Raw genomic sequence first — 25882 nt, forward strand, 5'->3', positions numbered from 1 at the left:
GTATAAAAAGTTTATAATTGACAAATAAAATTAAAAAAAAATATCATAAAAACGGAGTGTGGGGTTTGTATATTTCTTCAATTATATTCCTAACGATCGTTATTACTTAGCCGTGAAACGCGTCGTCAGTTGAATCGATTGTCAAACGAGAACAAAACAGGTCGAGCTATTCGGGAAAACTTTATATGGAATATTTGAGTTTTTAATGAAAATATATCCAACAAACTTCAGTTTATATGATGTCATAGTATTATTGTTATTAATTAATGTTTTAACTCAATATGAAACGTCATGACATATTATCGAATTAAAAAAATCCTTACTGCTATTACTCAACGAAAGATTATGAAAATCTTATTTTTAATGTCTGGAATGATCGCATTTTTTTCGGCTTAGATAGATTTTGGGCGTTTTGTTAGTTAAATATCACAACACAAATTTAAATTTCGAATGAAGAGCATAGAATTTTTCGAATAATTTACAACAGTTTGAAAATTAAACGCGTCCTATTTAAAATTAGGTTTATTTACAAGTTTATGTAGATAATTTATTACGCGGTTTTACAATAAAAGATACCAATTTCCGTAGCAGACTTTGGATTACCAGATAATCGTATGTAAAACTAACATCTTGCTTTTGGTGCCAACACTAGCACGTATCATGGCGGAGAGCCGAGTTATCGGGAAAAAACAAAATGTATTCCTTTTCTAAAGACAGCGGCGAAAGCACATAGGATCTCTTTGTAGGGCTTTGTGCAAGCCTGTCTGGTTAGATACCAACCACTCATCAGATATTCAACTAAACAGCAGTATTTAGTATGATCGTGTCAGGTTTGAAGGGTGAGTAAGCCAGTGTAACTGTGTAACAGGCACAATGTGGCGCGATGTAAGGAATAATTGATATTTCTTACAGCACCAATTTTATGGGCCATGGTGACCACTAATTATCGGGTGGTCCAGTTGCTCGACCACAACCGTTTGCTTGGTTACTTAAGTTGTTTTAATAAAATCAAAATACTTTGTACAACATAGAAGTATTATTCTAACTAATTGATAGTCAAACTAGAAACTACCACCGATTCAGAAAATAAACACCCAGCTCTGACAAGAACCGGCGAAAGAAACTTAGCGGGTTTTTTATATCATTAATAAAGAAATTATCCAAAATACTATAATACAAAATAAATTATTTAAGTATGATTTATATATCCACGAAGTCCGTGATAATGATCACTAAATGAGTTTGTAGTATTATATAATAACAGAGCCGTACCGTAACAGCCTGTGGATGTCCCACTGCTGGGCTAAAGGCCTCTTCTCCTCTTTTTGAGGAGAAGGTTTTGGAGCTTATTCCACCACGCTGCTCCAATGCGCGTTGGTGGAATACACATGTGGCAGAATTTCAGTGAAATTAGACACATGCAGGTTTCCTCACGGTGTTTTCCTTCACCGTATAGCACGAGATAAATTATAATCACAAATTAAGCACATGAAAATTCAGTGGTGCTTGCCCGGGTTTGAACCCACGATCATCGGTTAAGATTCACGCGTTCTTACCACTGGGCCATCTCGGCTTATAATAACAGAGCATATTATTATAATAACGTATCTTTAAAACTACAAAATAAGTTAATGTACTGATTATTTAATTTCTATAGAAAATATAATTGAATATAGAAAATTGTCAAAAAACAAACATGTTAAATCATTACACTTTTTATAGGTAGGCGGACGAGCATATGGCCCTCTTGATGGTAAGTGGTCACCAACGACTATAGACGTTGGCATTGTGAGAAATGTTAACCATCGCTTACATCGCCAATGCGCCACCGACCTTGGGAACTAAGATGTTATGTCCGTTTTGCCTGTAATTACACTGGCTCACTTACCCTTAAAACCGGAACACAATATTACCAAGTACTGCTGTTTTCCGGTAGAATATCTGATGAGTGGGGTGGTACCTACCCAGACGAACTTGCAAGCTCTACCCCAGTAAACTATCTATTTAGTAAAGTTTTAACTCAATTAGCATGAAGATATTTCAGAGAAAATTTCCAATTATTATGTGAAACTTATACAAAGGAAACATTCAGTTACAACAGTTTACTAATATATTTCTCTCATAAAGTTCCTAGAGCAAGTACTTGTAGGAACTTGTAGGAAGTTGTAGGAACATTCTATTTTGCGTTTATAACATAAAGTTATAACTATAAAGGTTCGTATAACAGAGTAACTGCTGCCTTTCTCGTTGCATTTCGACCCGGTGGGAGCTTTACCTTTGTAAAATGAAGACCAACCGTATATAGTTTACTTTGATTTACTTACAATTTTTATAGAAGACATAATGTACACGAATATTATAAACGCGAAAGTAACTCTATTTATTACGCTTTCACGGCTAAGCTACTTAACCAATACTGATTAAATTTGGTTTGCTTTCACCTTGGCTTTACATGATAATATATGAGTATTATATAAAGACTTATGTACACGGCTACACTACTAAAGAAATTTTGATGAAATTTAGTATTAAGTAGCCTGAATGAGAAATAAAAGTCCTAAGAAATGATATAAGATTTTTTTACATAATTACTGCCCGCTTCCCCCTTAAATGCTAAAACCAGTATTATATAAAGCCTTATATACTTGTAGGGTCGTTTACGCTTCACTAAAATAAAAGATTGTCTGAACTACAAATGACTATTAGAAGATCAAGGCTTTCAATAAACAGCATATGTGAAATCGTTTCTGTAAGATTTGTTATATAGAGGTTAATGAAGCAAATTTGTTGAGGAGGTTTTAATTGGCCGTCGTATAATATAATAATCGTTTATTTATTTTAAAAAGTATACTTGAATACTCATCAAATTGTATATGGGTTGTTTTTTTAACACTACAAAATTAAGCAATATACAGTGGAATTTATTTTAATATAACTGACTACATCTGAATTCTTCAGTGTTTTACCTAAACCCATCTCGCATTGAAAATGCATTAACCCAAATGGTACAACAGTACGCTTCTAAAATATAACATTCTCGTGTTCAAAATCTCTAACGATCGATAGTATGAGGTCTGGCATAGACAACGCGTCCGTCAATTCCTGTTTACAATGCCGCTGGAATATATATGTCAGTATATGTATTGCCAATGTATTTAATTTATTTGTGGTGTTTTTATAAATAAAATTTTAAAATAATAATGAAAATAAAATCATAATAATATGTAGTACTTACCTTTTATTGCCTGTATAAAAAATAATACCTAAAATGTTTCTGTTATAATAGTATTAATATTTTTCATTTATAGCTTGTAATTAAAGCTTGTAAGAAATTACTTGACATTTAAAAATAATACTGCAATATTTCTCTTTAAATTTGAAGGATATATTAATTTTTGCTTACGTCATTGTTTGAACTTTCCAGTTAGTTGGCGTATACGTGGACGTCATTACAACTCACACTATAATAAAATTTAGATTAGTATCTGTGACGCAATAACGTACATATGAAACGTCACGTATATGTACTCGTATGCATGTGTTACAGAATCTTCGAATGTGTTTTATTAATTTATTATTATTTTTGTATGTGTATGTGTAATTTTAAACCAGTTCTTTATAAAAAAAAAACTCGATATGCACTAAAGCAATATAAAAAACATCATAGCTAGTTCGAAGAGCTCTTGTCATAACTAAAGGAATATTACGCTGTTATAAATCTAGCTTTAAAATAAAAATAATTCTTGAAGACAATAACCAAGGCGTAATACATCAAGCAGTCGAGCGAATAACAAGATGAATACAGGACGAGTCCTTTGTCAATTAAGGAATGGTGTTAAAAATATTTTTTTACAATATTTTTTGTTTTGAGCCGCGATGACCCAATGGTTAGAAGAGAATCATAACCGATGATTCCGAGTTCAACCCCGGACAAGCAATATTACATTTCCATGTATTTATAATTTATATTGTGCCTTTCACACGTGTTTGTATACTTCGCAACTATGTACTATTATAATATGAATGAGAAAAAAAATATATTTACAAACGAAACTTCTTTAATAATAATTATTAAATTAAATTAAATTAATAAATAAATAAATAAATTATAAATTCATTCAATAATAATCAGTTTTGATGTATCACACCTGTTTCGTTTTGTTCACATTTTTTAGTCTCATTAGTACGTAGATGTATCGTAGGCATTGTGATATTAAAGTCGTAAGTTTGATCCTGACTCATAGAATTATCCACTTCGAGTCGTACCCACTTCTAACTCAAATATTACGCGTTATTGGAAGAGAAAGCAGGATTATGTTGTAGAAATTACTTGAAAACGGGGATTATACCAAATCGGTAGACAACAAAGTATTTCATATTAATATGTACATTAATACAAAATCCTTCGCATTTAAGTTCAAATTAAAAAGGTGGATGAGGCTTTCATTCGTCATATTTATTCAGCAAAATGAACTTGCGAGGTTGAATTTGATAAAACATATGAAACAAAGGATTCATATTTTGTTTAGATAAATTAATTTCAATTTCATTATAAATCAGATACGTTTTTGTTTTTTATTATACTATTTGAGTTTTAATTTAAGATTCTTATTGTATTTAACACACTACAATCTCTTTAAATAGTACCCATTATATCGTGTTATAGTCAGAGATTCGATATCCGCTCATGGTAATTTTTCTACGTTTGTTTCTTTGTGTTTATACTATAGATATTTGTTTCGGGGATTATAATGTCCCGACATATAATTACACTAGTTCACCGAACAATGTTATGTTAAGAATATTCACCCAGCTCGTAAAGCTCAAATAACGCGAATGAAACCGCGGGCCACAGCTACTATTACAATACTAGAACAATGTGCATTTAAGCTTTATATTTTACACGTTACGTGTCTGAATGCAATTCCCTTAGTGTAACATTCGTGCACGTAACAAGGTCATCGATATCATTACTTTTATCGTTATCACAATGCGCATTTGAATTCAATCACTTTGCGACACGGAAATTTCATGTAACGAAATGTTATAACACCTAAGGAATTCATAAAATTAATATTTATTTAAACTCTAAACAAAAAAATAAGTTAAGCTGTCAATTTGTGTAATATGTAATGTAGTGAAAACCGTTTTATTTTATTTTTATAACGATAAAAAACTTTTGGTACATACATTTTCTTTTCATAAAAATACCAATATATATTATATTGGTGCGAAAAAATTATTGACAATGCTTTGTATTCTACTTATTTCTTCTTCAGAATAATCGTAAATATGTGCAACACGAAAAGTATTCAAAAAAAGTTTTTTTTTTTAATAAAACTCTGAATATAAAAAGTTGCAGCTAAATCATTATGATTCATATATATTATATAATTGATATTTTGAATATATATGATAAAATTGCATTGAATAATATTGGCTAATTTTTAGGATTTTACCAGTAATGTTTCTATGGTCCGACATGAATTATTAGCCTAAGACCTTAGAATAAACAGCCTTATAAACTAAAGATTACACCACCGAGGCAGTTTTACGCAAATATGTAACCTTAACAGATAACAAAACGTGCAACCAGTAGGTTAAGTGTTCATCTAAATAAATTGGGTAACTTTTTATATATTCCAAAAGGCATGAGTTGCTAACTGCAGAGCCACGTACACTTTAAGTTACGTAGGTACTCTTCACACGGACCGAGTGTGAAAGTGCAACTTTTGTAGTAGCTTTTCATGTCGACGGTACTTATTTTAGTTGAAAAAAAACCATAAATAACTCGTTTTTCCCATACAGTATAACTCATACTGGAGTTGTGTTGGGTAATCTACAGTAAGCATATATAAGGTGTAATAAACTCTCACTTATACTTGTGAACGTAACACGCAAAAACTTTTAAATGAGTCCACATATCTAAATCCATCTTTATCTTTATCCTAGATAAGTTATATACTCCAGTATATTATCTGATTTGCTTATTATATATTTTTATTGAATCTTATTTCCTAAATACTTTTACTATTGGTCAGATGTATTGCAAAAAAATTGTGAAAGTACATTGAAAGCATGAACTATAATTGCCTCTTACCCGCTAATAGTAATCCGCTCCTCCCGATTTCAAAGAAAGCTTCCAAGCAATTTTCATATTCAATCATTATATCAGCTCATTATAGACCAAAGAGATCAAGAACAAACAAAGAAATGTCGCAAAAGTGTGTAAGGAGGTTACAAGTAATGATCTTCCAGTTCACATTTTTAAATATAGTACAAGTAAATTAATATATATATAAGCCGAGATGGCCCAGTGGTAAGAAGGCGTGAACCTTACCCGATGATCGTTTCAAACTCGGGAAAGCACCACTGAATTTTCATGTGCTTAAGTTGTGATTGTAATTCATTTTGTGCTTTACGATGAATGAAAACATCCTGAGGAAACCAAATATGTATTCTACCAAACCGCATTGGAGTAGCGTGGTGGAATAAGCCACAAACCTTCTGAGGAGAAGTCCCACTGCTGGGCTTAGACCTTCTCTCCCTTTTCCTCAAAAGGGAAAGGAGGTCTTAGCCCAGCAGTGGGACATTCACAGGCTGTTACCTAGCTTAACCTAATGTAATATCATTTTAGAGGCCGGTATTTAACCAGATGAGTTTGACCGTACAATGGAACATGTTTATGTATAAAAACTCCTTAATCAAGTGACCTTATTCATATCACTAAGCTCTCAAAATTCATTGGTTCGTTACTAATTTACAAAATGTGACAGTTTCAATATTCCATTTTTAAAATTGTTATTGATACAATAAAGAAATAAAATAAATTTATGAGAAAAGGTTATGAGAATTGTATATTTTTTTATTTTTGAACAAAAAACAATATTTTTATTGATATATTATATACATGTGTGTGTGATTATATATTAGATATTTACTATTAAAGATTAAATACATCGTTCAATATGTCTTTAATAAAATTATAATGGTTAAAATTTGGAAAATGCTCATGTTTAATTATTGTATTGAATTTCGTACTAGGAAACGATAATGGACTAGGTTCTGTAGTAATCACTAGTACGTCTGATAAACCGCATTGGAAGCCGATGATCGGAATAGATTTCGCTTTTCGATTTGTCGACTGAATCGAACCTAAACCACAAACTATCAATTTAAGCTGCTTGCAGGTATTTGCAGGCCCAGTGGTTAGAACGCGGGAATCTTAACCGATGATCATGAGTTCAAACCCGGGCAAGCATCACTGATTTTCATGTGCTTAATTTGTGTTTATAAATCATCTCGCGTTTGGTGGTAAAGGAAAACGTCGTGAGGAAACCTGCATGTGTCTAATTTCATTGAAATTCTGCCCCATGTGTATTTTATCAATCCGCATTGGAGCAGTGTGGTGGAATAAGCTTCTCCTCAAAAAGGGGAGGAGGCCTTAGCCCAGCAGTGGGACATACACAGGCTATTACTACTTACTAGCAGGTTTTTTTAATAAATTTTATGTAGGTAGACGAGAAGGAAAACGTGGTAAGTGATCACCTTCACCTATAATAACTGGTACTGCAAAAAATAAAACTATGCTAAGTCAATGAGGAGTGCTGAAATAATAGATCGAAAGTTCGCCTCGTAAACGCATGTCGTCGTTCATTATGACTATTTTGATATTTATCTCATATACCAATCAAGTTTAAATTGAATTTAACTAAACTCTACGAACTATATACATATATAGTAAGTATATAAACATATAAACTTCTCTGGAGTCGAATTGAAATACGATGTTCGAAAGTCAAAAGAAATATTTTTGTGAATGAAAATGTTAAAGTTCTTTCATTACTCAAAGTTTCAAGAACGACACGAGAAAAATGTCATCTACGTTCTTTTAAAAAACACACATCATTACTCAATATACTCGCTAGGGACCATTTCTAAATCTAAAGTCTTTTGACACGAGATTTTTTTTGAGCAAATGGTTTCATATAACTTGTTGGTCCATTGGTACCGGAATCGGTTTTGGGCAGGAATCTTTGGATTTTAATACTTTTGTTGTCCGTTACGTTATACTTACTCATTGATCAAAGTTAAAATTACCACCCACCAAATAAGAAACTTGAGAAGCACGGTCAAAATAACTTGGTGGAAGGGCTATGTGTGTGTGCAAGCCCGTCGGGGTAGGTACAAGCCACTCATCAGATATTCTACCGTCAAACAGCAATAATTGTTGTTGTTGTGTTCCAGTTTAAAGTGTTAGTGAGCCAGTGTAACTACAGGCACAGGGGACGTCTTAGTTCCCAAGATATGTGGCGCATTGGCGATGTAAGGGACAGTTAATATTTTTAACAGTGCTGATATCTATGGGCAAAGTCACACGTCCGCCTTTTAAAAAAAAAAAACGAAAATATTTTTTTGCCTAAATTTTTAATTGTTTACAATTTACAATATAATAGACATATAGCCATACGATCGCTTAAAAAACAACGTACGCTATCATCTAGTGATATGATTTAACGAATTGTTCAAACCGCTTTGCTCCGAAAATTTACTCCCAAAAGTGTTATTGAATCTTTGCATAATGCAGTCGAGTAAAATTTCCGAAGTTTAAACCCATAGTCAACTTAAAAGATATATTTGCTTTTGACAGGAGTTCCTTCGAAACAACTAAACCTCATTATCAAATTGACACAGTCGAGTTACGGCCATCTTGTTATCATTCTATGGTTACATCCCTAATAAAATACAGACTATAAAGCCGACCCCAATAAAAATGAAATATACTTTGGCCTAGAACATTCTATAAATTGATAAAACTTCATATTTATGACGGTATCAGTTACTATTTATTTTATATTAAAATTGTTATTCCTTATAGCGTAAATATAGTTCTCGCCTTTAATGGCACATTGTATTTGTAAAGATTTAAAAGCTTTTAAGAATCGTAATAACAAATAAATTAACGTTTCACTAACATTTAAGAATTTAACAAATCATTTATTTTAAATTTCGAATCATAATAAAACGTTAAGAATGTATTCTCTCCCCTCGCTTCCCTCCCCTCTGTGGCACTATGCTGAAGATACAAAGCAAAATCGCCATGTTGGGGATTGACGTTCGGTGCGACCTTAGTCCAAGGGACTACATAGAAGCTGTTATAATAACAGTCTCAGGGAATCTCGGTTCTGAACAAAGTGCGGCGTTTTTTCATGTCACAGCAACCTTCTCCCTTCCTTCTTAAGTCCACGCGAGCTGGTTCTCGATGTTACCGCCTAACTGTGACATCAATTCCATCGCGAACAAAGAAATTTGGCAACTCCTTTCTTTGTCGCACTTCCAAAAAATGGAATTCCTTACCAGCTCAGGTGTTCCCCTCCTCTTACAACCCGGGTTCCTTCAAACGAGGCGTGAAGAGGCATCTTGCGGGCCGGCAAGGCGAAGGCGGCTAGTGCAAAACGTTTTTCCCGTCTGTACTGGCCGTCGTCGCGTTTGGACTCTACTACCACTTACCATCAGGTGGAGTAGAGTCATTTGCCCTCCCGGCGAATATAAAAAAAAACTGCCTGTTGTACAAAGCACAGGTACGGTCTTGCTTGAATATACACCTTTGGGATGGCTCCGCTGAGTACCTACTGGAGGCCTTAGATCGGTTGCAGTGACGTGCGGTTCGCATTATTGGCGACGTAGAGGTCAAAAACACCCACGAGCCTTTACAATTGCCTCGAGAGATAGCAGCACTAAGGCTTTCTATCGACTGTATCACGGCGAGTGCTCTGAGGAATTATTCTCACTAATTCCTGCTTTTCCCTTCCGTCACAAGTTAACGCGTGCTGGCTCTCGATGTCACCGCCTCACTTTGACATCCATTCCATAGCGCGCAAAGAAATTTGACAACGCCTTTCTTTCTCAAGCTCACGTGTTCCCCGCCTCTTACAACCCGGGTTCCTTCAAGCTAGGCCTGAAGAGGTATCTTGCGGGCCGGCAAGGCGGGGGCGGCTAGTGCAGAACATTCTTCCCAACTGTACTGGCCATCGTCGCGTTTGGACTCCACTACCACTTAACATCAAGTGAAGTAGTCAATTGCCTTCCCGGCAAATTTAAGAATAATTTTAGTGTCATGTATCAATAGATTAATGGCTTTCTACTCATATTCATATTAAAAAAACAACTTATCTAGATAACGGGTCAATTACTACGGATATTCTTAAAGGAAGAAATCCAAAAGTTCCAAATATAAAAATACTTATATTTAGTATTATAGTACCATAGCCCGCCATATACAATCATGTTTGTGATAATAAGAAATCAATTAATCCTTATAATAATACATTAAGTCTCGGATTAAATAAAATTGCTTAAAATTCACCACGCCAACAAAGTCCGTAAAGAAATATTTGGTAATACAAATCAAAATATGCAGTTTAAATTTTAAACTAGATGCCTATGATCTAGAAATACCAGAACATCTTATTTTCATAAATAAATGAATATATGATTTACCATACATAGTACATGGTATCATAGCTAGGCAAACAACATAGTAGTAACAGCCTGTAAATGTCCCACTGCTGGGCTAAGGCCTCCTCTCCCTATTTGAGGAGAAGGTTTGGAGCTTATTCCACCACGCTGCTCCAATGCGGGTTGGTGGAATACACATGTGGCAGAATTTCGATGAAATTAGACACATGCAGGTTTCCTCGCGATGTTTTCCTTCACCGAAAAGCACGAGATGAATTATAAACAGAAATTAAGCACATGAAAATTCAGAGGTGCTTGCCCGGGTTTGAACCCACGTTCATCGGTTAAGATTCACGCGTTCTTACCACTGGGCCATCTCGACTTCAAACAACATGGCCAATCTTTTTTATCGCTGGAAAAACGCATTATGCGTTTCCCCCACGGAAATAGTTGGGGGGTATGTGGGGCTCACCGGTGTCCAAGGCGCCAAGTGCACCCCGAACATCGGAATACCCACTAAAAAACCAGCGGTACCCTTGCCGTTTCAACGAGGAGTGTCACGGGATCGCTTTTGCATGCTACCGTGACGCGACATGGTCAATCTAAAGAAAGGGACAAAAAAACATAAGTGACGTCATTCAAGGCCACATTTTGCTTCAAGGTATTGTTTGCAATGCAATCTTCAGCGTAGCAAATAAGCGTCTTGGTCTTATGTCACGAGCTGATTTATCCAAAATTTAACATTTGCTTTTGGGTGACATATATTTTTTATATTAAATGACTTGAATTCTTCTTTAAAAAGCCAAATTTAAATAAATCTTTAGAATTACATCTAAACAAAAATGCACTTTTATGAAGGATTTGTGAAGAATAAAATTTTTACAAAAAAGGAGGGTAATATTTACTAACTCGTAACTCCGAGGACCTTTTTACACCTCAACCTTTCCCGTCTTTGTTATGACTTACGAGCCGTTTTTGTTACGAGTACGCAGAAAGTTTCACATTTTATCTCTTTATGCGTCGTAGCTACAACTTTATGAGAAATATTAAGTAAGAAATCTCATATATATCTGATATATACAGAATATTTCTTACTTATTCATATTTTAAACGTAATTTATCATTTTGTTAACAATATCTATTTTTTCCTTTGAATTCCTTTAAAATAAAACTTAAATTTAACCATTTATATATGACCTTTAATAGTTAAAGCGTAGGTGGTATTGTGCGGTTAATTGAATTGCCTCTTTTACAAGTAACTTATTGTTTTTAAATACTAAATAACTGATTAACCGAACGCTTGAAAGAATAATAAAAAGAAATTAATAAAGGCAATTCAGACTGTTTTATAATGATCGTAAAGTTGTATTTGTCGTTCGTATTGCGTGCATTGCATGTTAGTCAAGGAACTATATATATATATATATTTTTTTTTTATTTTATAATATAATCTAACAATAGTTTAGTAGAAATAAGTGTTAAAACTTTCAACTTGTTGATTACGTCGCGCGCAACAGATGAAATCCTTTGTGCTAAATGTTCGAAAATCGAATTATCTTCATTAAACCAAAAATCCGTAGACGGTTTTCATCTATAAATAAGAAAATTAAATGAACTTACCGATCGGTTCACTTGGTGGTAAAGCGGGTAGAATTTAACGCAATTTTTCTAAAAACATTCAAGCAACAAGTATTGAGGCCGAAACGCGCACGTCTACTAGCCTCGATGTCGAACGCTACACTGACTGAGTATGACAAGCTCCGCTCTTTGTACCGTTACCTGTTACAGAACCACCCTCTGGGCGGGGGCTGGGGTGAAAAAGTTATGACGCGGTTAGACTTATGAACGCAATGTACGCGCGAGCAGTGACAAGGATAGATATATGTAAGTACTGTGAAACGGAAAAGAGAGATGAATATGAATCAAAGATTAGTTAAGTTAAAGCTGTTCGTTTTGTGCTCGGACCGTTTCGGTCTGTGTGTAACAAATGCTCAGGATGGCGTGAAAGGCCGCCATGATTCTAACGCGATAATTAATATTCATGTTAATTAATATTTGTAAATTAGAACGAATTATTTGTAAGATATTATTTTTATTTTTTAATTTAAGCCCCTTGTAAAGCGTTGGGGGAAATTTTTCAAGTGGAATAATTTAAGTGAAACTTTTCAGACGCAATATGTCAATTCTATTACGTGTGCACGAGCTTTTTCCTTTTCAAATTAATCAGTGAAAGGTATGTGACACGTACCTTACATCCATATGTATCCACATAAATAGCCTACCATTCCATACTATTATTATATTTATTAATCATGTTGATTGAATTGAATGAAAGATAGCTTTACCTTTAGAAATCAAAAAACAGTTGTATCTACTTGAATACATTTTTAATACACATATTTCGATATTGTTAGTAAAAAAAAACACAATTTTTACTTCTCTTTATTTTTATAATCTTTGACGGTGCCATATCACTCGTAGCGTTTTCCCGCCCTGTCATCCTATTTCTGTCTCTCTTTCACTCAATCTAGATATACAAATTTATCAATAGGACTGAAAGAGACAAACATATTTCAGGTTATGAATGAAATATTTCATTCCTTATGTTTGTGTAAATTCGATTACACGTACGGGAACATTGGTAAGCAATTTTCGTTTTTATATAGTACAAGATAAGAAGGATTATTCTGTAAATAATTTTTGTAATTTGGCACTTCAGTGTCTCATACATTATTAGTTTAATTACTCAAGTCGTTTGTTTCAGGGTTTTCTCGTAATTAACTTCGAACATAAAAAGTCAAAAAATATTAGACAATTAATAACTTTAATATTTAACCTGGCTACACACGCGAGTTTGCGCAATAATCGAAATGTATATAATAAAAAAAATCAAAATAATATATAATGTAATATACGTTATGTTAAAATATACAAGAGAATACTGACCTAGCCAACTGAGCAGTATATTTTATGTGTGGACAAGAACATCTGTACTGTCTATTTTCTCTCTCTCATAACCCGATAATTACAGATAATATATATATATCTTATATTGATACTTGGTAGTGTGTATTCTACCGCGAAACAGCAATACTTAGTATTGTTGTGTTCCAGTTGAAAGAGTGAGAGAGCCAATGCAACAAGCAAAAGGAACATAACATTAGTTCCCAAGATTGGTGGCGCATTGGTATATATGAAAGGAATATTTCGTAAGGCGCTTATGTTTATGTTGGTGATCACTTACAATTAGCTGGAACATTTGCCAGACTGCCTACCGATAAAATAAAAAAAAAACCTTGATGTTACTCTCTGCACATAAACTTCTATAACATTATATATATTACATTATATACATTATATATCTATTTGTCACCGTAAAATTGTAACCGTTAACTTATTATTATAATATATAAATCTAGACCGATGGGAAGCTGTTGAAAATTTGTGAACGGCGCATATTGTTTTTAATATAACGGGCCAATTTAAGCTGATTTCAATTTCAACTATATATAAAAATCAACTTGCTATTCATGTTGAAATAATATTATTTAAAATAGTTTTATAAATAGGTTATCAAAAATAAATTGGGATTTTATTACCATACCTTGGCTAGCATAATGCGTTGATCTTGTGAACTATCTTCAGTTGTAAAGTATTTCCGCTGCAGGGGATCACGAGAGTGAGGGGCTGGAGAGTGCACATGTGAGTACCCAGCCACTTTTGCTCTCTAATATCTCAGGCTTATTTATTCTTTAACCGTGGCTGCAATTCAGGAACACTTCTTGATTATAATAATAATAGTCCTTCAGACAAATTTCGGCCACGGCGGCCAATCTCAAAGAGAGATTAGCCAACTGCGCAGTACATATTATAGTGCACAAGTGTGTGCGCAAACACAGGTGCACTCTCTATTCCCTAACTCTCATAATGCGATGGGACGGCAATCCGACACGACCGGAAAGAGTTCTGGCGCAGGAGCAACGGCTGCTACTGAGAATTTTCAGCAGAAAATCTGAATAACATTTTATTAGCCCGACCTAGGATTTGAACCTCCGGGTCTGCGGCTTTAAATATAGCCTCTAAAACAACAAGGAGGTCAAGAGATTATAATGATGTTTATTTGCATAAAACATGATAGTATACACTTTAACATAAACATGTCAAGTCACATAAGTTACTATAATAATGTTATTAGCCCCAATGTTCACACTATAACAACAATACTTGGAAACGATACCGTAATTAAATTGAATAAATATTGTAATCTCGATTTGTTTGAAAAGTCATAAATATCGCGGGTAAAGCCACGTGAAACTTTGATATAAAATATTAGATCTGTAACACAACACTTTGGCGAAGTTAAATGGATCTGTTAATTGGAATTAATTATCAAATACGTCTCTCAGCAGAAATAAAACCTTAAAAGCTTTCGATAATAATATTTGATAGCTGAACTGTAGTCTTAATTTTAATCCCGTTAAAATCTCTTACCGCTAGTGCGCCACCAACCTTGGTAACTAAGACGTTACTTCCCTTGTGCCTGCAGTTAATGGCTCACATACTATTAAACCGGAACACAAAAATAACAAGTATTGGTGAAGATTGGGTGGTACCCAGACATGATGGTACAAAGCCCTACCACTAAGTATCACCGAGCTTACAGGAGGCCAAATTAATCTTGGTAAGTTATATTAAAATTATAACGGAAAATTTCGCAAATGAATTTTGTTTTAACGATGTTCTTCTATCTTCAAAGCGAGTTTTAAACAAATTCACAAATTGCATTATGCATTTATCGAGTAAAAACACTACAAGAACAACGTTACAAACGCCAAGGCATATTAAAGCGAAGTTATACTTTAAGTCTTAGGCGCAAAGTTTATATTAAATGTACAGTAAAATGAGGTGTTTAACTGAAATTTGAAATAGCTTTATAATAGAGGTAATTTTGAAAGGGTTGTGTAATTTTAGCAAACGTGGCGTGTTATTGTAACATAGGGGCTATTATGCCAGGCAAAGTTGTCTACGGCGTTTATAAATTATGAATGAAAATTATATTTTAACGACTCTTTTTGTATTTCGGACACCAAAGTTTCAAAACTATTTATCATATTTTATTTTAAATTTTAAAATTAGAACTTCACATATATATTGTTAGTTGAATTATAACTGTTACGTAATATTTAAATATTATCGGAAATAATCTCGATAAATATATGTATATATATATAAATTTAAATTTACATTTTGCAATAATAAAGCTTATGTCGAAGAACTATTCATAAATAAAATAAAACTTACTGTCAATATTCGTTGATTTTGATTAATCCGTAATAAATAACTTTAGTTGTATATATTTTATTTGCCATTACATGTACACGTGTAAATAATTAATAAAAAGATTAACTACCGAGTTTCTTTCCATTTCTATTTGGTAGAATTTAAATTCCGTAGAGATGAATTATAAACTCAAATGATTATAAACGCGATTTACGTATAATAAAAAAAGTAATTTTTCTTAATATTATAAATGTGTAAGGAGGTTTTATTACTTTTAAGAAATAAGTTTTTTTTTTTTTAATTTTTTAGCTCTCCTCATGTGCTCATTATAATTACACGTCTCTAGAAATTAAAATTGTCATTATTATTTTCTACCTGAATAATCCAGACAAATTAAGGACATAAAAATTCAGTAGTACTTTCTTTCAGATTTTTTTTTATGTTATAGGTAGACGGACTAGTAAATTTGCTACCTGATTGAAAGTGGTCACTACCGCCTATAGACATTGGCAAAGTAAGAAATAATAAACATTCCTTACATCGACAATGCGCCACCAACCTTGGAAACTGAGATGTTATGTCCCTTGTGCTTAGTTACACTAGCTCACTCACCCTTCAAACTGGATCGTACAATACTAAGTATTGCTGCTTAGCGGCAGAATATGTGATAGGTAGTACCCACCCCGGCAGGCCTGCACGAAACTCTATCACCAGGTAAAGTCAGGGTATGAGTCCTCAATCTTCAGTTAAGATCCATGTGATCAAACCACTATTTTAGAGTGCGACCATTAAATTAGCATAAAGATGGATAAACCATACCATACGCAAATATACAACTAATTAAATAATTTAATAATAGTACCTATTTTTACATATCCGAATGTCAAGTAAAATCTTCAGGCCGGTCAACTTATACTGTTTGATCAACGGTTGACATAAATAGAGAACTGTGTTGACTCGTGTGAAGACAAATTCATGTTTATGTGTCATTGAAACGATTCGAAATTCCTCTGAAGTACATGTGTTTTAATGCTATTTCTTTTATACGCAGTTTCACTAGAGCTTGTCGGAGCAAATAAAAAGTTATTGAGTTTGTCTGTCAAAATATTCTCAGTAGCAGCCCGGAGTCTGGAAGTTGGAAGTCTGTACACTCCCGTGACTCGAAAATCACGTAAAAGCCGATCGTCCTACGCCTGAACTCCCATCGAATTAAAGGAGTTAGGAAATAGAGAGTGCACCTGTGTTTGCGCACACACTTGTGCACTATAATATCTCCTGCGCAGTTGGCTAATCTCTCCTGAGATTACCCAGATAGAGATCCTTCGTGCTAGAAATCGGTCTGGAAGACATTATTATTATTATTACTATATTTTTTCAAATCATCAACAAATTATGAAAGTATTTTATATCAAAAGATATATTTGTATTTCATTAAAAATACTAAACAAATTATTTCATGTTTATAACGTTACTCACAGTCGCCTTTTTGCGGCTCACATCCGCATCCTTAAGCGATCTCTTTGACGTGTACTAACAAACAATTACCGTATTTACCGTGCCTATAATGTCACGCCATTATAATATACTATATAGTATAGGTAGGCGGACGAGCATATGGGCAACCTTATGGTAAGTGGTCACCAACGCCCATAGATATTGGCATTATAAGAAATGTTAACCATCGCTTACATCGTCTATGCGCCACCATCCTTGGGAACTAAGATGTTATGTCCCTTGTGCCTGTAATTACATTGGCTCACTCACCCTTCAAACGGGAATACAAAAATACCAAGTACTGCTGTTTTGTGGTAGAATATCTGATGAGTGGGTGGTAATAATAATAATAATAATATCCTGGGACATTTTTCACACACGGCCATCTGATCCCAAATTAAGTTTGTACAAAGCTTGTGCTATGGAAACCAGACAACTGATATACTACATATACTACTTTTATTTTGTAAATACATACTTATATAGATAATTACACCCAGACGCAGGACAAACAGACACGTTCACATGCACACAAATGTCTGTCCTGGATGGGAATCGAATCCACAACCTTCGGCGTGAAAGGCAAGTATCTACCAACCACGCCAACCGGCTCGTCATAGTGAGACGAACTTGCACAAAGCCCCACCACCAGTGATTTTATATATCTTAGAAAATACCTTAAAACAATGTATACATGTACTTTGATAATACTTACCAAATAACTTGCAATTCTCTAAGAACTCACCTCACATCTCACTGTGAATTGTTGACAACGTCACATATCACTTCTTTCTTCTAGTATCTGAAACGCTAATCAAATTAAAATCAACTTATTTGGCTTTAGTGTGATTGGACGATAAATATGATGGAATGTACTAATATTTAATAAAAAATGAACTTGCTATAGTTAACTTTTATGTAGTTTATCCAAATTTGAATGTTGAATGTTAGTGTTTTTTGTCGGTATGTTTGGAAATTCAATAATTAATTTTTTTTTTTAAATCTACGTTGCACCAGTAATTTCGATCGACGAAATGTTTGTTAAAGTAAGATAAATCGAAATGTATACAAAGTCGCAGGCGCGAGCCTGTGTAACAGTTAAAAGTATGCATAAAACATTAAGCGATATATCATGTTAAATATTTGAATTGTCAGAAACGCCACGCGATGTGAAGGCTATTCGAAGAAGCAGAGTTGAAAGGACATAAGTGACCAAAAAATATTTTTTGCTGTTACACTGAATTGAAGTTCAAAATATGGTCTTTGAGAGAAAAATACTAGAATAAACATATATTTCTTATAACCTTTTAGTTCTAACTCCTTCATTTATTTAAAAGCATTTCACGTTGCTTCCATTACTCGTCTACGTTACTTCGAAATTTAATCAAATATATCAAATTGTATTTCGTTTGCTTTTTTTTTGTCAGTCATTGATATAATTGTAATTAAACAAAAAGGTTCGCTTGTTTTTTAATCCGCACAATTACTTTATTCTCTATTTAACTAATAGTTATAACAGCTTATAAATTTCAAATAGCAATAGGGGATTTTGTAATAAAATAACTTATGTTGAAAAGGTTAATTCACAAAATAATAAAAGTTTTGCGAAAGCTCTGCTTTTAATATTTCTAAGCTATGTGATATCTAACTAGGCATCATAATTTTATGTATTCGTTGTTAACACTTTCATTGGTAAAATATTTGTTTGTTTCCTGTTCTGTTCATCTTTATATAGCCGAGATGGCCTAGTGGTCAGAACGCCTGAATCTTAAGCGACGATCGTGGGTTCAAACCCGAGCAAGCACCACTGAATTTTCATGTGCTCAATTTGTGATTATATTTGATCTCGTGTTTGACGATGAAGTAAAACATCGTAAGGAAACCTGCATGTGTCTAATTTAAATGAAATTCTGCCATATGTGTATTCCACCAACCCGCATTGGAGCAGCGTGGTGGAATAAGCTCCAAACCTACTCCTCAAAAAGGGAGAGGAGGCCTTAGCCCAGCAGTGGGACATTCACAGGCTGTACTGTATGTATCTAAAGAAAGTATTAATATTTTTGATATATTTTTTTAAATTAAATAAGGCTTATTACTCCACACAAAAATGTACTTATAGTACAAAAACTTGGAGTTAGTATTTGTTATTCATAAAGATATTATATGTATTTAAAAATTCAATTAACCTATGTTATTTAATTGGTGGTAAAGCGCACATTCCGAACTGATACTTTACATAATATCTTTTACATAATAATAAAGTTATTGAATATAACGAATCTTGTTAAGCAAATGAATCATTCTACAGTGCTTCTAAGAGTCTAATCGAATAATTTATATATTGATTTGATTCAATCAATTTAATCAACAATAGATTTTTATCTATTTATATGATTTATAAGGGAATAAATATATCACTAAAGCCACAACCAAAACTTGTATATAAATGAAACACAATTAACGTTTTTGAAATAAAACACACTTTATTGGTATTATATTTGTCAGCAAAAACGTCACCAATTTCTATGTATTACGTAGTAAACTTTAACCGAAGATGAAGAGGAGATATTGTTTCTTCAGCCATATAAACCTTAGGTGTACGGATCAAAATCCAATTTACAATTCCGTGTGCGTTGAAGGGAACTTCTTAAGGACAGCGTGGTATAAGTTATAAAAAGCATAAACTGATACACTTAGGATTACGAAAAGAGAACCGCCGAAGACGAAACTGAGAAAATTTCCATCGATCATGGTCGTTCCTTGGAGACTCCTGGCTTGGCCTTGGAACAATTCCTTGGTGCCTGACCCAGCGTTCTTCCGTTCTTCCATCATACGCTTCATAGATGACAATCGTTCTTTTAATTCATCTATCGACTCCATAACGTCTACTGATTCTGAAACACGAAATGATTATAAATATTATTTTTATATATTATGTATTACCTCACTCCACAGCTTGAAATTTAATTTATTTTTCTTTGCGAGAATTTCGAAGTTATTTTTATTGTGATAATAATAAAAATTTACGTTCAAATAATTCAATTAATCATTAAAAATCTTTGCCTTTTCTCAAAATTTTGTTATTATTTTAGGATAACACATTCGTAATTTTAATTACCAATCCCTATCAGTATTACTTATAACTAACACTATTTCACAAGTTTTTTACATATTACATAACACTTTAACTTTCGGAATATAAAACACTTCGAATTACCTTGAACTTCTCTCTCAGGACTCATTTTTTGGCAATATTTTCTGCAGTCTTTTGTTTTCGAAGCCACAGACTATCCTGGTCTAGATTCAAGTGAAAAATGGCTACCGCGCATGCGTTACCCTCGCTGGGATCGGTGCGCTATTGATTGAAAGCCCCGGGAGCACATAGCTAAGGAAATTCTCGTGATATATGTGTATTTAATTAATAATTTATTTTGTGCTAATAAAAAATCAAGGTAACCTAACTAATGATAAAAAATTAAAGGTCAAAAGTGTTTTTATATTTATAGTATAATTTGTTATAATTTTCTATAATAAAAATATAAATTTCTTGCCGGTTCTTCTCGATAGAATCTACATTCGAAACTGGTGGAAGTCCATTTTAAAGTATATTTTGTTTGTTTTTGTTGTTATAAGATATTCTTTCTCTTTTTAACCATTATTTTTACGATTACCGTAACAGCCTGTGAATGTCCCACTGCTGGGCTAAAGGCCTCCTCTCCTCTTTTTGAGGAGAAGGTTTGGAGCTTATTCCACCAAGCTGCTCCAATGCGGGTTGGTAGAATACACATGCGGCAGAATTTCAGTGAAATTAGACACATGCAGGTTTCCTCACGATGTTTTCCTTCACCGTAAAGCACGAGATGAATTATAATCACAAATTAAGCACATGAAAATTCAGTGGTGCTTGCTCGGGCTTGAACCCACGATCATCGGTTAAGATTCACGCGTTCTTACCACAGGGCCATCTCGGCTTTTTTACGATTATATTCATATAACCTTTATGAAATTCAACACATACTCCACGCTTTTTTATTATCTGTATATATAATCTTTTTCTTCCTTATTTTATATATATTTCCAGGAACTGAAGGTTATTTTGTACATATATGATAAATACGAAAAAATATTATACAAATCTCTTCGGATATGCTTTTTCTCGGAGATTTAAGAAAAGCAAATGTTATAGATATCCGTATTTCAGGCGCTAGTCAATACCATATACGGATACGTAGTTAATACATATATTAATAAATACAAACTATTATTCAAAGAGAAACTACTTTCGACTAGCTAAATAATGGAAAATATGAAGAAATAATTAAAAAAAATCAGTCTGTTACTATTTTAGCAGATCCACTGAGAACAGTTAAATTGGAATAATTAGGCTACTAAAATCATCAAAATATTATAATATAAAATAGAAAAACTTAATAAATATATGAGTAGTATGTGATATAATAGGTACAAGAAATCCCCTATCGATCTGATTAATGCTATGTCAAGCGTTTAATGAATCATGCTGTTGCTTTAAGCGCTTAAGCGCTGTAATAATTATTATCATAATTCTTAACCATTGTTATATATATAATTATATGTATATGTACGTATGTTAAGATAATTGGTACTTATTATTAAAAATTATAAACCATATAATGAAGAGACTTTTGTTGAATTAAATAGAGAGTTCCTTGCCGGGTCTTCTGGTGAGAATCTTTGCTCCGAACTGGTGGTAGCTTTACATTTAATATTCTGAGAAATTACGATTTAAAAGTGCTTGTGAAATGAATAAAGTATATTTTGATTCGATTTGATTGCCTATTTCTTATGTAGCCAGATTTTTATAGTGCCTGTATTATGTTGGGTTATTTAGTAGTTTGAGTGACTTGAGTGGATATTTTTGTCTTGTATTATAATTATTATATATTGTCTTGGGTAGTCTCTGCTTATATCGTTGCGATCGTTGGTCAGGTGCAATTTATTGCAATGACAAATGATGATGCCAGGATTCGTATGAACTCCATTAGTTCAGCTGAAAAATACCTATGCAGCGATGTATTCCATGTTGCCATTGGACGGTGGGACAAAAATTTGCATCCTTCTTTCGATCTTCTCGAAAATTATTCTATAAAAAAAATTGTACTGTCTTATTAATAGAATAAAATATAATTAGTATGTCTGTTCTTAACAACCATCGTACAAACAACATCGTAAATAATAAACGTTTTGTAGCCCGTGTAACGTTCAAATATATTTACATTTTCGTTTACATGATCTTCGTTTTCGATGTTATATTAAAACGCGCTGTGAACTATTTAATAATAAAACGAATGCATTATTATCGATAATAGATCATTATAACAAATATATAAATAAGCTTTGTGTGCTGATGTGTTCTATTAAATCTAGTAAAATGATTTTCTGGTAACTAACACCCGTTATAAGAGCCAGAATAGGTACTACCACCAAACATGATACTGTGATTTGCGACTTTCTAAATATAAAGGACCAATGATATACTTTTGTATAAGAATATATATATATATATATATATATATATAATAAGATAGTTAACTTTTCATAATAATAAAAAAAAAATAACATTCTTAATTCGGCAAATTAACGGTGCCAGGAAAGGTGCACATTTCTTATTATGCCAATATCAACAGATATAAACAGGTGACGTACCATCTAATCCCCTAAATAAAAAAAGCCTTCAAATGTATAGTCTATTCCAACCACAAGAGAAGTATAGACAAAAAACTTTGACATCGAAGTGACGTGATATTATTGGTCGAGATTTTGAATAGTCTATGATATTCACTATGAATTCGCGAAGAAATAACAAAAAAAGGCATTGTAAACATATAATATCCGCGAAGATGTAATCAGAATTTTTGAGGTTAAATTAAAGTGGTTATAACTAGTTCTGTTGGAAACTGATATATTATAAATAAGGGTAAATTAATTAATAACCTTTTGTAGTGCATAATACAGCTTAATTACGAGTAGCAAATCGCATAGAATATCTAGGGTTTGTTTATCTTCTTCTCTCTCGTCTCCTGCGTCAATTGAAATAGGGTATACACACAATCGTTTTATATTTTTATGAGATATATAATATATATATATATATATATATATATATATATATATATTATAAAGATAGCAAGTAGGTAACATCGATAAATAACTATTTATACGAAGGTACCCTTTATTATTCCACTCAAGTATTTCATTTCATTATACTCCTGGAGTTCTGGATTGCCTATATTTTTTACGAGTAAGAAAAATTTTCGTCAATATTTTCCCTTTTCTAATTTAGGCTGTAACCGCGTTTAAATAATTCCGTTTTTTTTTTCATTTTATATCTTAACATTTTTTCTCTCTCAACCTTATAATTTGTACAGAGATTTATTTAAAGATTTGCTCTGTATTTTTTAAAAGCTTTTAATAACTTGCAATGTTTGTTCGTTCATATAGGTGAAATAGTGATTGGAAACCACTTACTCTTATAATTTAATTTTACATTTTCGTTAAGTTCTAATGACATGATCGATGATAACCTGAGTCTTCACCAGGATTGACTTTAGACGTACGGAATTCGTCAACGGTCAACAGATAGAATAGATAGAACTTTTGTATATAAAAACACTGACATCTCACATTTCTTGAAAGATTTAAAATATTTTTTATAAAACAATCAGTGCCATCTAGTAGAAAACGATGAAATGAAAATTTACATGTCAGTACTGTCAGATATGAAATGTTGTTTAAAATAACCGCTAGATGTCATTAATAAACAAAAATATTTAAATAAATTAATGTTAAATTAAATAGTGTTTTGATAATAGATGTTGGTGATGAGAGAATAATAATATTATTGTTAAATATTAATGAAGAAAGTCGTGTATATATGCCTATTTAATGCCTATCTGTCATAAGGATTTCTTCTTAGAAAACCGACACTTAATAATAACCAAGGTTAGTCTATTGAATTCCGAAATATATTTTCTTTATAACTTTTTTACTGAGCAGAAATAAAAAAATATAATTACTTACGTTAGCACTTTAAAATGTTTTTATATAGCAATTCTTTAAAGTTGTTCTTAAGAATCCAGCTGTCTTATGATTTTATATTATTTTCATAATAAATGAAGTGTAACTAAAACTAAACCCGAAGCACAAAAAAGAAAATTTGAGAAAAAGGCACCAATAACGATATCGTTTTTATTAACTCAAAACTGCCGAATCAACAATCCAATCGGTGTATGACCCAACAGCACTGCTAATGCTAGGCCAGCTGCCATTTGCGCAATCATAACCGAAAGATATCACACCGACAACAACATCCCCAAAATACATCGGTCCACCAGAGTCATCGTGACAGGCATCTCGACCACCAACCTTTAATACACCAGCACAGATCATGTCTTGTGTTATGTTAATCGGCATTGACAGCTGTGCGTACAACTGTGCACATAGGTCGTTGTTGATTGTATACACTGTGACGTCACGGAGTACATCCGAATGAGGACCACCTGACTGAAGAGAGACATTATTAGAAAATGATTTATATATATTGCAAATGACTCTACTCCACCTGATGGTAAGTGGTAGTAGAGTCCAAACGCGGTGACGGCCAGTACAGTCGGGAAGAATGTTCTGCACTAGCCGCCCCCGCCTTGCCGGCCCGCAAGATGCCTCTTCACGCCTCGTTTGAAGGAACCCGGGTTATTATATGATATATATAGGTAGGTATTCATTAAATATATAAATGATTATTTAGTAATTTGTGAACCTATGTAGTTCACAAATTACTAAATAATAGCAGTATATAGTTACTGGTGGTAGGGCTTTGTGCAAGCTCGTCTGGGTAGGTACCACCCACTCATCAGATATTCTACCGCAAAACAGCAATACTTGATATTGTTGTGTTCCGGTTTGAAGGGTGAGTGAGCCAGTGTAATTACAGGCACAAGGGACATAAAATCTTAGTTCTCAAGGTTGGTGGCGCATTGGCTATAAGCGATGGTTGACATTTCTTACAATGCCAATGTCTAAGGGCGTTTGGTGACCACTTACCATCAGGTGGCCCATATGCTCGTCCACCTTCCTATTCTATAAAAAAAAAAATGTCAGAAAATGTTGTCAATTAATCTAACCAATAAAACATCAAATATTTTTATAATTATAAATTGTTATATCAAATTATTCAGGTTAGGATATTCAAGTTATTTACAGCAGATTTTCTATTAAATTGAAGTTCGTGTCAACGATTTCAAAATAACTGCCTGTTTTTATGTTATAACTATTTGCGTGCCACAAAAATAACCATCTTTTTATTTTAGATTACTGTTAGCCTAACCGATGTTAGGGTAACAGTAACCAATGTTAACAGTAATCTAAAATAAAAAATGATAAAATGAATAATGAATAATGGAATGCGGGTTCAAACCCAGGCAAGTGGCAATGAGTTTTTACTTGCTTAATTTGTGTTTAAATTTAATTTCATATCGTGCTTGGCGGTGAAGGAAAACATCGTGATGAAACCAACATGTACCTAACTTCCACTGAAAGGGTAGAACTTGAAGGATTCTACGCCGGCGAAGCCGTGGGTTTTGCTAGTACTAAATAATCTTTAATGTTTTCG

The 25882-nt window shown here is 33.1% G+C and overlaps 2 protein-coding genes across 2 annotated transcripts in view; both read right to left on the bottom strand.

Annotated features, from left to right (window-relative positions):
* Positions 1-12248, bottom strand: part of LOC126776418 (IDLSRF-like peptide) — a 100861-nt gene extending 88613 nt beyond the window's left edge. Inside the window, exon 1 of the mRNA XM_050498928.1 lies at positions 12079-12248. The gene's annotated coding sequence lies outside the window, so the exon portion shown is untranslated. The remainder of the gene's footprint in view (positions 1-12078) is intronic.
* Positions 12249-19689: 7441 nt separating this feature from the next.
* LOC126776447 (uncharacterized) lies at positions 19690-20551 on the bottom strand. Its single transcript, XM_050498969.1, has 2 exons — positions 20450-20551; positions 19690-20126 (listed from the first exon to the last, which is right to left on the bottom strand). The coding sequence occupies exons 1-2, from the start codon at positions 20472-20474 to the stop codon at positions 19849-19851; spliced, it is 303 nt and encodes a 100-aa protein (XP_050354926.1). The 5' UTR covers positions 20475-20551; the 3' UTR covers positions 19690-19848.
* Between the last annotated feature and the right edge of the window lie 5331 nt (positions 20552-25882).

This window comes from Nymphalis io, chromosome 20 (assembly GCF_905147045.1).
Source record: "Nymphalis io chromosome 20, ilAglIoxx1.1, whole genome shotgun sequence".
Taxonomy (NCBI): domain Eukaryota; kingdom Metazoa; phylum Arthropoda; class Insecta; order Lepidoptera; family Nymphalidae; genus Nymphalis; species Nymphalis io.

What these genes read in the sequence shown, in the direction of transcription:
- LOC126776447 (XM_050498969.1), bottom strand. Translation starts at nt 20,474, where the DNA reads ATGAGTCCTGAGAGAGAAGTTCAAG. An exon ending in TCCTGAGAGAGAAGTTCAAG is followed by an intron (nt 20,127 to 20,449) that starts GTAATTCGAAGT and finishes TTCGTGTTTCAG; the next exon opens with AATCAGTAGACGTTATGGAG.